The sequence below is a fragment of the Carassius auratus genome, chromosome 24 (assembly GCF_003368295.1).
Source record: "Carassius auratus strain Wakin chromosome 24, ASM336829v1, whole genome shotgun sequence".
In the NCBI taxonomy this organism is placed as follows: domain Eukaryota; kingdom Metazoa; phylum Chordata; class Actinopteri; order Cypriniformes; family Cyprinidae; genus Carassius; species Carassius auratus.
The window spans coordinates 11,136,171-11,150,161 of record NC_039266.1 but is presented as its reverse complement, the minus strand read 5'-3'; the positions used below and the strand labels follow the sequence as shown (position 1 = coordinate 11,150,161).

Sequence of the window (13,991 nt, the reverse complement as noted above, 5' to 3'; positions counted from 1 at the left end):
GTTGGTTGTCACATGTTGGAATCTCATCACTCAATAAAATACACACAGAACTGCAAAAGTTTAAGTGTATTTGAAGGAAATGTCAATACAGTGATTGATTTTACCACCAGACTTTGCCATTAGAGAATGTTTAACCTTCACCTCAAATGTTTTAACCCATTGCAGTTTACATGTACTTATTCAACCAGTTGATCATATCTCTCCTGGCCTCCTCTATATAAGATTTATCATCTGGGTTAATGTCTTCTCTCTTGCGATGGACAAACCCATGTGTCTGTTTTGGGAAGATTTTCACTTGGAAGTCAGCAGTGCACTTCTCCTTCAGTCTTGCCTCTAGTGTAGTCACCTTGGTTGAAAGTAAGAGAACAATAAACATTAACTCATTGTCTGTGAAAAAGTTTATGACCCTGATATGGGTTTATTCATTAATACATTTACCCCCATTTATTATCCTTCCGAAATTATATTCAAATAAAAGTATATTAGATTGAACGCTACATTGCATTAGTAATAGGATACTACAATTACATTTTAAAGAAAACTCTGATCTGATTATATTTCAATTAAGCCATTTTGCCTGAAAGTAAAGCATTTGATAGGTGCAAATTAAATTAAGCTTATCCATGTTAATGTAATCCTTACCATGGCATTACTAACTCAATAAGAACTATGATGGAATATATATTTATAAAAAATGGGTCCTGTCCAAACAAAAGAAGTACAAAAGTCCCTAAAATATAATTACATGCTTAAACATTAAGATTTGTACTCGTGGAAATTCCTTAATAGTCAAACCTGTTCATTAGAAGGGGGGTGCCAATACTTTTGGCAATATAGCGTATATGGTGCAAACCTCTTAATCCTGTCCTTGACCTCATCTTACCTGATCAAGTGGAATGACTGCATCATTTTCAGCAAAGATAAAGAGGGTTGGGCTCTTGAGATCAAACCGGTCTTCCCGCTCTCTAACGATACCTGTGTAAAAGGAGTTTATATTTACAATTTCTTGGATTGCAGAAAGCATCCTGCCACATATTTCCTTCGTCTTTGACTGTTCAAGAGACACAACAAATGGATTACCATAGACAGAGACGCCAGCTTTGATTTCCTGATACTGAAGAGCAATGTAGTGTGTGGCAACCCCACCCCAGCAGAAGCCCACAACTCCTATATGCTTCACGCCACACTGCTCCTTCAGATACTTCAACACAACATCCACTTCCCTGGTTAAACGACAACATCGTTTAGTCTTTCCTTCAAAGGTATGGTCAAGTTCATTATATAGGAAAAATTTAGTTGATTGAACTTGTACTTTTTGATGTCTGTAGGCTTTTTGTCCTCAAGCCACTGCTGAAATGTTGACCAGTCATGAGATGGGCTCCACGGCTCTTTTCCAACAAAGAAATCTGGACATATAGCACTGCAAAAGAATCAAGAACAGGGATATTAGCAACCATCTTCATATTTTTAGAAATATATATCAGATATTTACATGTATCCATTGGCTGAGAGCATGTCAGCCATGTATCTGGTGTTTGGAAGCTGCCATCCATAAATGTCTTGAATTACAACAATGGCCTTCTCTGATGCTGGAGGCTTCACCACATAAGCTTTAATGTGCTCGATTTGAACTTCCTCTCCGAGACCTCCATAGTCAATCTTGTCCCCGATATCACACGGACAGGGCTTTGCTTCATTTGCCATCTGTTCATAAAGAGGAAAGCATTGTGAACTCATTTTATTGAATCCCAATTTTCCCAACTTTATTCCATGAAACAAAAAACGGCATGCCTCTTCTTGAAAATAAATAAGAGTTTGTGACAGTATGTGGGTTATTCTTTGACACAACTGTAAACAGAGGCCAATATATATATAAAAATTGCAAAGAACATACTTTAAAATCTTAAAGGCGATTGTGGAGGGGGGGGGGATGATAAAGGCAGATTAGTTTCATGTTATAGGACTACTTAATGCAAATATTTTTTGTTAAATCTACAATTTATTAATAATAATACTTTTTATGAGACGGAATTACCTTAATTATAGGTTACATTATTGTATACACTAAATATATATATATTTGTGTATCAAATATAGTTGCAATATTATTTCAGTCTATATTTCGTGAAAGAATCTTTCAGATTCACAAACTGGAATTACCTAGCAACCCCCCTTTTTTAGCAAACCAGAACTTTCTGTGTACGAATGCTAGTTTTTGTCTTCTTTTTTTTTTTTTTTTTTTATAAATTAAAACACAATAAGCATATCACATTTTATAGGTTCTCTTGATTTTAGGTTGTTATGGAAACTCCCTGTAACATTCTACAAAGGTCCGTTTTTGGATTTAAAAAAAAAAAAACACGTTTGTAGAATATTATTATGTGGTTCCCGAAAAATAACCGAAGCATGTGCTAACGTTATGGGAAAGTTCTGCTAGTTGAACTGAACATGAAATCAAAACAATCTGCCCTTTCATTTATAGTCGACGAAAACTCTTTGTAAAAATCACCAATAACTATTTACTCTGCAAGTACAATTTCGGTTAAATTAAATTAAATATTAGATCTGGCACTTGAATGCTCCACATTCTGCAATCTTTCAAAAGAAGAACGCGAATTAATCACGTGATTCAAATATGTAGCCTAACTCCGTTCAGACTGTTCAAAGCAAAAGCATTCGGTAGAAGTAGCGCGTACTAATGCTGCTACAGACAATAACCGCTTTCTACATTACAGTCTTTGACTGGTTTGTAGCTACTTGTCATTTTCGGAAATGCACTTACCGAACCGCTGAAGCTCGGGTTTATTTCGCTGTGAGGAAACGAAAAGGCTGAAATCTGGCGCAGACTGCAGATTTCTGTGTTTGTCCCTTTTAGCAACGCCCACCATAAAATTGTCGTATAACCCACTCGATGCCATTCATCATGAGTCAGCAAAAATATTTAAGATGAAAGTAGGATACGGATTCAAAGTGGTGTGCAGAGGATTCATTCTTCGATTGTGGTGGCAAATGAGAGGCAGAATTTGTAAAAAAAAAAAAAAAAAAAAAAGAAAGAAAGAAAATGCTTGTTTTTTTTTTAAACAAAATGTATGCATTTAAAATTAGAATAATATTTTATATCCATTAAAATAAAAGATTAAGAACATTTAGATTTTTCAATAATTTCAACCAAACACTGGTGACACAGCCAATTATGTCTATGTCATTTTGAATTAACACCACAGACATTACATTTATTCATTTAGCAGACACTTTTATCCAAAGTGACTTACAAATGAGGACAATGGAAGCAATCAAAAACAACAAAAGAGCAATGATATTTAAGTGCTATAACAAGTCTCAGTTAGCTTAAATGCAAGCTTTTAAATAATATAATAAATAAAAAAACAGATAGAATAGAAAAAGAATAGAGCAAGCTAGTGTTAGAGGTCTTTATATATATATATATATATATATATATATATATATGCTCAGTTGGTCGGGTTGGGTTGAGTTGGGCAGGTCATTCCACCAGGAGGGAACATTTCATTTAAAAGTTTGTAAAAGTGACTTTGCTTTTTTGGGATGGCACAATCAAGCGATGTTCACTTGCCGAACGCAAGCTTCTAGAGGGCACATAAGTCTGAAATAATGAATTTCGGTAAATGGCTTCAGAGCCAGTGGTAGTTTTGTAGGCAAACATGCCTTGAATTTTATGCGAGCAGCTATTGGTAGCCAGTGTAAATTGATAAACAGAGGTGTAACGTGTATTCTTTTTGGCTCATTAAAAATGAATCTTGCTGCAGCATTCTGGATTAATTTTAAAGGTTTGATAGAACTGGCTGAAAGACCTGCCATGAGAGCACTGCAATAGTCCAGCCTGGACAGAACAAGAGCTTGAACAAGGAGTTGTGCAGCATGTTATGAAAGAAAGGGCCTGCTCTTCTTAATGTTGAAGAAAGCAAATCTGCAGGACCAGACAGGTTTAGCAATGTGATTAAGAATGTTAGCTGATCATCAATCATAACTCCAAGGTTTCTGGCTGTTTTTGAAGGAGTTATGGTTGATGTGCCTAACTTGATGGTGAAATTGTGATGCAACGATGGGTTTGCTGGAACCAAAAACAGTTCTGTCTTGGCAAGGTTGAGTTGAAAGTGATGGTCCTTCATCCAGGAAGAAATGTCTGTTAGACAAGCTGAGATGCGAGAAGCTACCGTCAATGTTGAGTGTCATCAGCATAGTCAAGTCACCTTTATTTATATAGCGCTTTAAACAAAATACATTGCGTCAAAGCAACTGAACAACATTCATTAAGAAAAAGCATTCATAGAAGTGATATGAAAAGCCATGTTTCTGAATGACAGAACCTAATGATGCCAGGTAGACAGAGAAGAGAAGTGGTCCAAGAACTGAGCCCTGAGGCACCCCAGTAGTGAGATGTTGTGACTTGGACACCTCACCTCTCCCAGATACTTTAAAGGACCAATCTGATAGGTAAGACTCAAACCACTGGAGTGCGGTCCTGAGATGTCCTTTGTCAGTAGGGTTGACAGGAGGATTTGGTGGTTAACTTATCAAGCAAGATAAGTATTGAAGATTTGGATTCCGCTCTTGCCAGACTTAGGGCTTCAACAACTGAGAGCAAGGCAGTCTCAGTTGAATGTCCACTTCTGAAACCAGATTGATTGCAATCAAGGAGGTTGTTCTGGGTGAGAAAGGCAGAGAACAGCTCATTCATGTGTTTTTGCAATGAAAGGAAGAAGGAAAACTGGTCTGTAGTTCTCTAAAAGAGATGGGTTGAGGGTGGGTTTCTTAAGTAGTGGAGTTATACAAACCTGTCTAAATGATGAGGGCAAAACACCAGTGTGGAGGGATATGTTAATGATGTCAGTGAGTGCAGGTAAAGCTGCTGGAGAAATGGCTTGAATGAGATGATATGGAATAGGATCAAGCAGACAAATATAGGGTGATTAGAAAGGATGAGTTTGGAGACTTCTGCCTCAGAGAGTGAAGAGAAGGATGTAAATGAGTGTAAGTTTGCTGGTGAGATGTGCTTGATGGATTGTGGTGTGGAAAATTGTGCACTGATGTTTTTAATTGTATTAATGAAAAACGTGGCAAAGAAGTCAGCTTTATTGCAAGTTACTATAAGGCTCTGTGGTGTTACCCGGAAAGACAACTAACAAATCAGCCTAAATCCAGACTTTTTTCAAATGGAGGCAGCCATCATGATATTTTCAATGTCAGGGCACATTTAGGAGATATTCATAAGTATGTAAGCTATGTAGCAAAATTTTGATCAAAATATGTCAGATCTGCAAGTTATCAACATCACACAGCAAACCCTAATAAAGTGCGACACATTAAATTGTCACCAATTTAGCTAATTTTAAGAAACTTAATAAGAAAGAATGTACTCCCCATGCCCCCCTCAGATCAACCAGCACCTGCAGTGTCCTTTACACACAGGAAGCAGTCCAAATTGAATTCTCAATTTTCTTAAAGGGGCGATATCCATTGTTTTAACTCCACAGACATGAATTTGGGGGACACAACTTTTATGCATGCATACCTAAACTCGAAATAAACGTCTCTATTGACGGTTTGGCACCAGAGGGCGTGCTGTAACTGATTTTTATTTGAGAAATAGCTCAAAGTCCACTACAAAAAGGTTTTTTTATTTTTTTCTGTCATACAATAATAAACCTTGCTGAGAGAAACAATTCTCCAATATATATATTGTTTATGTTTAATAATTGTTTGACCCTCTGCATTTTGCAGGTAAACACAGATTTAGATGATCCTTTTTTTTCTTTAGTTTTTATTATTATTATTAATTTTTTTTTTTTTGAACAAACCTGAGAGATATTTTGAAAGAATAAATAAACTAATTAATCATCATAATCTGAAGAGTTTAACGGTAAAGGTGCATGGATTGCATTTAAAAGGCACCGCTGGGATTCGAACCCAGGATCTCCTGTTTACTAGACAGGCGCTTTAACCAACTAAGCCACGGCGCCACGTGCGCATTGCGCATATTACAGTATTTAATCATTAGCATCCTTTTATATAGCACACCAGGGGCGTAACCATCTTTTCTAAAGTGAAAATCTACAATATAATATAAAACATTACAATATATTTCTGTAATCTATATAGCCTACCAGTGAACAGTTTTTGAACGGTAAGATTTACAATGTTTTTAAAGAATTATATTCTGTTAAATTGTTTAACGTTACCCGAAAAGTCAAAGATGTAAGAATTCAGTTGAATTGAAACCGGTGTGGGAAAATTTCCCATTAAAAATTTGTAAAATATTAAGTCACCTTTTCAAGACATCAAGCTGAAATAACATTGTGAGATTTAAAGTCACAATTGATAGATAAGATTGCAATCATGAAGAAATAATTAGTTTACATTAATTACCTGTTATTACTCAGAGGCAGAAGTGGATTTCCTAGTATCACACTGATGAATAGGCATACATTTTTTTTTTTTTTTTAAACCAAGAACATTATAAAAGCAAAACACTCTTATTTGCAAATTATATCTGGCAAGATGAATATTTAGGATTAAATTAAAGTGTGGAATTTTGTTTATTATTGGAAGAAAGAACATTTCACATGAGGCTTTATTCTGCAAAGTTGATGTGGTTATAATTCATTTCAAGAATACCAAGAGACATTAGGCCCCATGACCAAAAACACCCACAAGGCACCATTCCACACTTTTTTTTTAATAACATTAGGCAGACAATTTTACCTATCAATGACTTATGTTGCATTAAATGTACACATTTTTATCCGCTCATGCATTTCCTGGGAATTGAATTCACAACCTTGGCAATGTTATTAGCATGCTTTTACTCTGATCTACAGGAATGCATTTTTCTCAATATAGCACCATGTAGCTCTTCTGTTAAGACATGGAGACAAGCTGGAGAACAGGCTTAGAGTCACAGCCCCGTCCCGTTGATGGATCCTCTTACAGGGATAAACCCACACGATAAGATGCTGTCTAAAGAAGTCAGGCTAAAATACACGCTAAACCCAAAAACAGCAGCACAGCAGGTGCTTGTATTCAATTAGAAAACCCAGAGAGCTGGACAGTATGAACATTTATTTCTGGAAATGAATTACAAAGTCTTCAAATACCAGTGAACCAGCAGATTCTGGTAAACAAGTTCGCAAATCGGATTTTATTCCTCTCAAGAACAAGATACAGGGCTTTGGATGATCATTATTATTATTAATTATAATAGTGGAATAACTGTCTGTTATTCTGCTAAAGGATAACAAGACGAGGTTAAAATCTACCGCTGCGTCTGATCATTACAGCTTGACCCTTACAGACCACAGTTTGGCATCTATATGTACATGAATTTTGGATGAGAAATGTCACATGAAAGAAACAAAAGCTCAAAGCTAGTGTTTGAGGAAGTACAAACCAACCAGGAACTCTGAAGAACACATAGCATCACATGTGAAGTCCATAACAGGAAATGACATAGTGCCAATAACCTTCAGGATCCTCTTAAAGGGGTAGTTCAACCAAAAACCAAGATTCAGCCTCACCCTTGCGTCATTCCAAATGCAGAACAGAAAATATTATGCGATTACCCTTTCACTGGAAGTCAATGGGGTCCAAAACAACTTTTGTTTGGACCCCAATGACTATCATTGCACACACAGACAAAAACATAAATTTTTTTAATTATTATCACTCAAACTGGCTTGGAACGAAATAAGGGTGAGAAACTGATGAATAATGGATGTACTGTCCCTTTAACCACAACTGATTTTAATACATAGTGGATGCCTAAACTTACAAAACTGCTCTTAGTTTCATTAGACATTAAACACAAGATGCATATGTGCTTTAGCCCTTTGCTGGTGAAACAAAATGAGTGACACACACACATACAGAGAGAGAGAGAGAGAGAGAGAGAGAGAAAGCAGTTTCATTACATTACATGGATTGGATCAAGGCAAGGCTTTGCCATTTTAATAAATAAGTTGAAAATAAGCATAAGCACAACTAATAAAGGCTGGAGAAGTGGGAACTATGCGTCCCGTAATCTCTGCCGTCCCCTTTTCTCTCTTTGCAGTCAGCAGTGGAGGACTGGTGTTATTGTAGAGCAGTAATATACGCCCTTATACGAGTGCAATGCTTGTCAACATCATCGTCAAGATTACAATCATTACAGTCATTATCCACTACAACATCACTAGTATCAGCACAAATGTATTCTTCGATTAGTAAATGTCAAAGAAAAAAGGGACTTTTTTTTCATGAGTTCCTGCTACTTCCTTTAGTCTCCTTTCCATTTTTCTAACCGCTTCTAGACACAGCAGACTACTTGTTGTGGAAATACGCACGCATTAAACTTCCTGTGAAGAGAATGAAGGGATATAGAAGAACGTCACATATAGAAGACAAACAATGTGGCGAAACATGAAGAGTATTATGTGCTCTACAGGATGATTACAGTGCAAGGAGTCAGACTTATGAGCAAAAAGGTTGTCTGTATTCGTTTTTACGGACCAAATAACAAACCTTCCTTCTACAATGAAAGCCTAAAAAGGAGGTTTCTTCTTAAATAAGCACTGGTCTACAGTTTTAAAAGCTTCAACAGAATTAGTATTACTTGTCACAACTGTAAACGTTTGTCTCCCAAACTGTGCAGAGGTTACAAAGACTCAGCTGCAGCGTCTCACGTGCTCCAGAACATATTCTGGGAAGTGCAAACTGCACACTTGCAGTCCGTCCAGTTTGCAAGGCATCCTGGGATACTCGTCCTCTTTCCATTTGTTCTCCTCGGGGTCAAATGTGAGGATAGAGTCGCTGTAATGACCGTTGTAGCAAAGTCCTCCAAGCACCATGATCTGTTCCTCCAACACTGCCACTCCATGTCCGCTCCGTCCTATAGGCATAGAGGCCAAAATAGTCCACTCGTCGGTCTCTGGGTCGTACACTTCCGTCGAAGGGCAGCCCTGCGACTCGAAAGAGGCACGCAGTATCACACACACCCCGCCGAATACATACAGCTTCCCATTGTGGGAGATCATCTTATGGAAGCAGCGAGCGTAGTTCATTTTTGACTTGTTTTCCCAGCAGTTGGTGAGGATAGGCGTTCGCCGCATACGGTGTTCAGATGTTCCCTCCCTTCCCGGGTCAAAAACGCATACTTGTTTTGAGGTGGAAGAGGAGGTGATGCCACCAGTGATATACAACTTCCCGTTGAGCACGGTTCCTTCGTGGCCGTACTTGTTCACAGGGTACGGATCTACAAACTCCCACTTGTCCTCAACAATGTCATAACGTTCAGTAGAATAGAACGTCTCATCGCGAGTGCGGCCGGCGACGGCGTAAATATACTTCCCGATGACGCCGACCGCAAACTCCGACCGGGGAACGGACATGTCAGCCATGCGTAGCCAGGAGTTCTGTCTGGGATCATAGCGGTAGACCTTAGAAGAAGCATGGAATTCTCCATCTGGGCCTAGTTCTTCACCACCCAAAAGGAAAGTGAAGTTGTTGACGATGGCCAGGCAATCGGGGCGAAGCGGCACCTGAGGGCCTTCTAGTTCCCACCACACTTTGGGCCGGTGGAGGAGGAGGATCTTGCTATTGACCATGCTGTGGCCAATCATTCCACGAAATACAGCAGTCTGGGGTCTCACGGATCTGATGCGGTTGGACTTGGTTTCCGCCAGCGGTTGTTCATTCACTTGGTGGAAGTAGCTGAGGGCCTGGTCTACTTCTAGTCTCAGTTGACGGGAATATCGGTAGAACTCTGACGTCTTTACCTGTGGCAGAAAGAAACAGATAAACGATTTCTTTAAAATATCAGACTATTTGAAAGGCAAAGTTAGTTTCAATTCAATGATTTTTCTTTTTCTGATGCGTACTCTCTTATCTGTAAATGACACATAAAGAACAAGGAAGCACCTTTACCTTCTCAAAGATATTGGCCGGAGTCATGAGGCTAAAGCGCAGGTTCTGCACGACCGCATCCGTATGTCTCCAGCGCCGCCGGTCATGTCTCAGCCAGGCCTGCACCGCCTCATACAGCTCAATTTCCGGAAATCGACTCAGCTGGTCACTATCCAGATATGCCATCAACTTCTCCAAACTCAGATAAGAGAGGAAGTCCGGACGTGCCATCAAAGGCACAAAGTTCTCCAGCAGAAACGCGTCAAGCTGCTCCTGCACGCCTTCCACGCCGACACTAAAGTCTTCCAGCAAGCGCATGACCTCAGCACAGTTCTCCAAGCAGATCTTGGCCAGCAGGAAGGAGCAGCAGAACTCTACAGCCTCGGTGAGTTGCACGTACATGGCAGCCTGCAGGATCTCCTGCACCGTGATCATGCTCAACTCCAAAGAACCGTAGTACATGAAGCGAAGGACGTGACCAAACCCAGCTGCCGTCAGCCCCTTCATGTGAATCTTATCCTGGTCACGTTCCCGCATATCGGCCGTGAACATGACCCGGAAATAGTCGCTTTGCGTTGCTAACAGAGCCTTGTGCGCCTGGAAGTGGTGCTCCTCGATTAGCAGAGTGACATCAAGCAGCAATCGCTCCTCATACAAGGCTCTGAAGCCCGACGACACGCTGCCGTCATGCCCTTGGGACAGGTACACCTCCACATCCCCCGCCATTAGGCACCTGCACAGACACAAACGCTCTAATAAATGGCGTGTCGAGATGAGTCGATATGTTCCAATTCAGATGGTCATCTCTGCAAGGTTGGGAAGACAATTACTGTGATGGAGAGACAGACATTTCACAGCTTTCTCTCAGGGATTCAAATCAGTCAACAGGACGGGAAAAGCCCTATAAAGGGACAGTTCACCCAAAAATGAAAACTTATATTGAAACACAAAAGAAGATATTTTGAAAAATGTCTAGGTGTTGTTTGCGCACAAAATTAAAATTAGTGGGGTCCACATTAATGTTATTTGGTAGACAAATACTAGTAATTCATAAAGTTTGGAATAACATGAAAAGGAGTCCAACACCATTAAAAAGTTTGGGTTAGGTTTGATTTTTTTCTTAATATTATTATTCTGCATAGAAGCATTCAATTGATCAAAACTGACATTTATACTTTTTAAAATAAATGCTGTTCTTTTTAAATTTCTATTTATCATAAAATCCAAAAAAAAAATATATATATATATATATATAAGGATCATGTGATACTAAAAACTACAGTAATGGCTGCTGAAAATTCAGCTTTGCAATAAGCTTGAAATATATTTGTTCATTTTAACTGTAATAAAAAAAAATTAATATTGCACAATATTACTGCTTTTACTGTGATTTAGATCAAATAAGCTTTGGTGAGCATAAGAGATTTCTTTCAAAAACAAAAATCATACAAACCCCAAACTGTAGCATAAATGATGAGAAGATTTTCATTTTGGAGTGAACAATTACTTTAAAACAAGATAAAATTAAACACAATTACATGACCACTAAACTAAACAGCATCTCCTCAAACTCTCCATCAGCCGAATCGTGTGAACTGTTAGCAGTTTAGTGAATAATATTTGGTGAAAAACATGCCAGATTTAATAAAGCCTCTGGAAGGACTTCAAGAACGTTCACACCTCAGCACTTCAGTTTCTGCTGCTGAAAGCCAAACTCTATCTCAAAGCTCCCCCACACACACACCCCCCCTCTACTGCACACATACACACACAGCACACTCACCTCTGATTGGCCACGGGCATGTCACAGGGGGGTGTCCGAGCCAATCAGAGGACAGTACCTCTTGTGTCCGTAGGAAATTTAATTCTGAAGATATTCACCTAAATGACAAATCGAACAAGCCCCAATCATTAAAATAACGTGAAAGTTACCAGCAGACTAAAATACTAAAGATGCACCAACAATTCAATGTCCCACAGTGTGCAAACAGGAAACAATTACTTATAAATGGAGGAAGAATTTGATAGACTATTTTGACAAAACATATCCTGGCTTGCATATTGAAACTACACCATATTTGTGCACCTTGTAATTATTTAATATAAAATTGAGATGAAATACACTGTATCCTTAGCAGGTTATGTGGCTTGTAGAAAAGTAGAAGGCGATGGTTTTCTGATATTACCTTTTAGAGGCCTCCTGGCCAACTGTCGGCTTCACTGCGCTGAAGGGACGTTCACATTTCCTCTGCTTATATTTGCCCTGCTCTAAAAACAGATGACATCCACATGCTGATAAACAGACAGGTATTCTTACATTTCTCTGTTATTATTATGTAATTTCCCCACTGTTAACACACACTGTTCTTCTACAAAGTTAAAAAAGAACATATCAAATGTTGTGAGGGATGCTTTGTTGTACATGAGACCGTATAAGAGCTACATTCACAAACAGCAGACAGATCAGACAGAAGAAAACAAAGAGACTATTCAAATCCAACTGCATCCATTTGACAACAAAACATGGAATTTCCTAGAAATATATCCTGTCATATTTCATTTCGTTTTACAAATAAAGTATGATTATAAACTCACTGTCCAAAAACATAAAATCTGTAACATTTTATTTAAAAAATATATATATACTTTTATTGAGAAAGGAAACAAATTTGATCAAAAGTAACAGTAAAAATTGTTAGGCCTATATTTCAAATACATTGTGTGGGTTTTCTTTTTTTACAACATGTATCATAGCTTCTTCCACAAACATAGATTAATCAGCACAAAGGTTTTTAATGTTGATAATAAGAATTGTTTCTTAGACTCAACTTGGTTTTAAATCCTCTAAACTTCTGTGACCATGTTCAGACCCTCAGTGAACAAGAAACAAAAACAACGTTTGACTGATCCCAAGAAAAGTCTGTATCATGTGCTTCTCAATGGCATGTTTTGATTTCGCAGTTGTTGCTATTGTTTGGTTTCTAAATTCTTAAATAACTATCTACAAGCAACTGGACATAAACACTGGCGGTGGCTTGAACCCTAAAGAGAAGATTACGTAGACCTTATTTATAGTCACTGAATCCTAACGAATACCTAACGCGAATATGATGCCTAAACATGCTATCTACCTAGGGAGCTCAATATGAGAGGCACAGTCAGTAATTACCGCTGACACGTCCCGACGAATGTCAGACCACTAACATTACATGTGTAACAATTGTGCTGCCTCGGCTACAATAAGTTACAATTAGTGCGTTATTAAGCAGAACGACGCTGTGTGGGAAATGAAACGGTTCCGGTAGGGTTTTACCTCGGCGATGCGACTCCACGCAACCCCGCTTCGACCAGGGAGCCCGAGGTCCTTCGGACATGGAGTGCTGGTGTTAGACAACGTCCAGAGAAATTAAATATGACATCTCATTATCGACGGAGATATGCTGCCCATTGGCGTCTTTGGGTGACAATGAACCAGTTTTATTTGGACTGAATCGCTAAATGTTGTTTGCCTGTAGCCTCCACAGCGATCGTAGACGCCATATTATTGTCTGCACTGACGTCATTTCCCGAACATTTGTCGGTCGGACGGAAATGTTGGAGTCTGTGTGTCAATATTCTCTGCCTTGACTGCCAGTGCCTACATGTACAACATGTTTGTTTTTAAGGTATCAAGTTCAATTACAAACCTTTACGGCATATTTCAACAACTGAACGCATATTATCATTCTTCCATCTGCTGAAGTGGGGTTTACATGTACAAAATGGTTTAGTTCACTCAAGTCAAGTTGAACTTTACTGTCATTCCCCTACATGTATGGAAATACAGTGGAATGAAATGTTGTGCCTCACAAGACCAAGGTGAAGTAAAACAGTATAAACCTATACACAACTAATCTACTGACAGATTTTGACAAAAAAAAAAAAAAAAAAGATTGTTTCAGACGGTTTTTCTGCGATGTGGTAAGGTTGGGGGGTGGGTGTTTGGGAGGTGAAAGATGTGAGATTGTCAATGTTTCAGGAGGTAGGGGGTTATAGGTTTTTAGAGAAGGGCGGGGTGATTTGAGTTCAGGGCTCTC

General features: G+C 38.7%; 2 protein-coding genes and 1 non-coding gene across 4 annotated transcripts; all 3 read right to left on the bottom strand.

Moving 5' to 3' along the window:
• Positions 1 to 51: 51 nt before the first annotated feature.
• cmbl (carboxymethylenebutenolidase homolog (Pseudomonas)) lies at positions 52 to 2,936 on the bottom strand. Its single transcript, XM_026201018.1, has 6 exons — positions 2,783 to 2,936; positions 1,493 to 1,704; positions 1,313 to 1,420; positions 1,081 to 1,223; positions 884 to 975; positions 52 to 346 (listed from the first exon to the last, which is right to left on the bottom strand). The coding sequence occupies exons 2-6, from the start codon at positions 1,702 to 1,704 to the stop codon at positions 167 to 169; spliced, it is 735 nt and encodes a 244-aa protein (XP_026056803.1). The 5' UTR covers positions 2,783 to 2,936; the 3' UTR covers positions 52 to 166.
• A 2,989-nt stretch (positions 2,937 to 5,925) lies between these two features.
• Positions 5,926 to 5,999, bottom strand: trnat-agu (transfer RNA threonine (anticodon AGU)). Its single transcript has one exon. It is a non-coding gene; the product is annotated as a tRNA-Thr (tRNA).
• A 1,080-nt stretch (positions 6,000 to 7,079) lies between these two features.
• Positions 7,080 to 13,500, bottom strand: klhl15 (kelch-like family member 15). Of its 2 annotated transcripts, XM_026201014.1 has the most exons (5): positions 13,229 to 13,287; positions 12,102 to 12,183; positions 11,699 to 11,796; positions 9,937 to 10,648; positions 7,080 to 9,788 (listed from the first exon to the last, which is right to left on the bottom strand). In XM_026201014.1, the coding sequence occupies exons 3-5, from the start codon at positions 11,716 to 11,718 to the stop codon at positions 8,679 to 8,681; spliced, it is 1,842 nt and encodes a 613-aa protein (XP_026056799.1). In that variant the 5' UTR covers positions 11,719 to 11,796; positions 12,102 to 12,183; positions 13,229 to 13,287; the 3' UTR covers positions 7,080 to 8,678. The 2 variants fall into 2 exon arrangements, with proteins under 2 accessions (XP_026056799.1, XP_026056798.1); XM_026201013.1 differs by lacking the exon at positions 11,699 to 11,796 and having other exon boundaries at positions 13,229 to 13,500.
• Between the last annotated feature and the right edge of the window lie 491 nt (positions 13,501 to 13,991).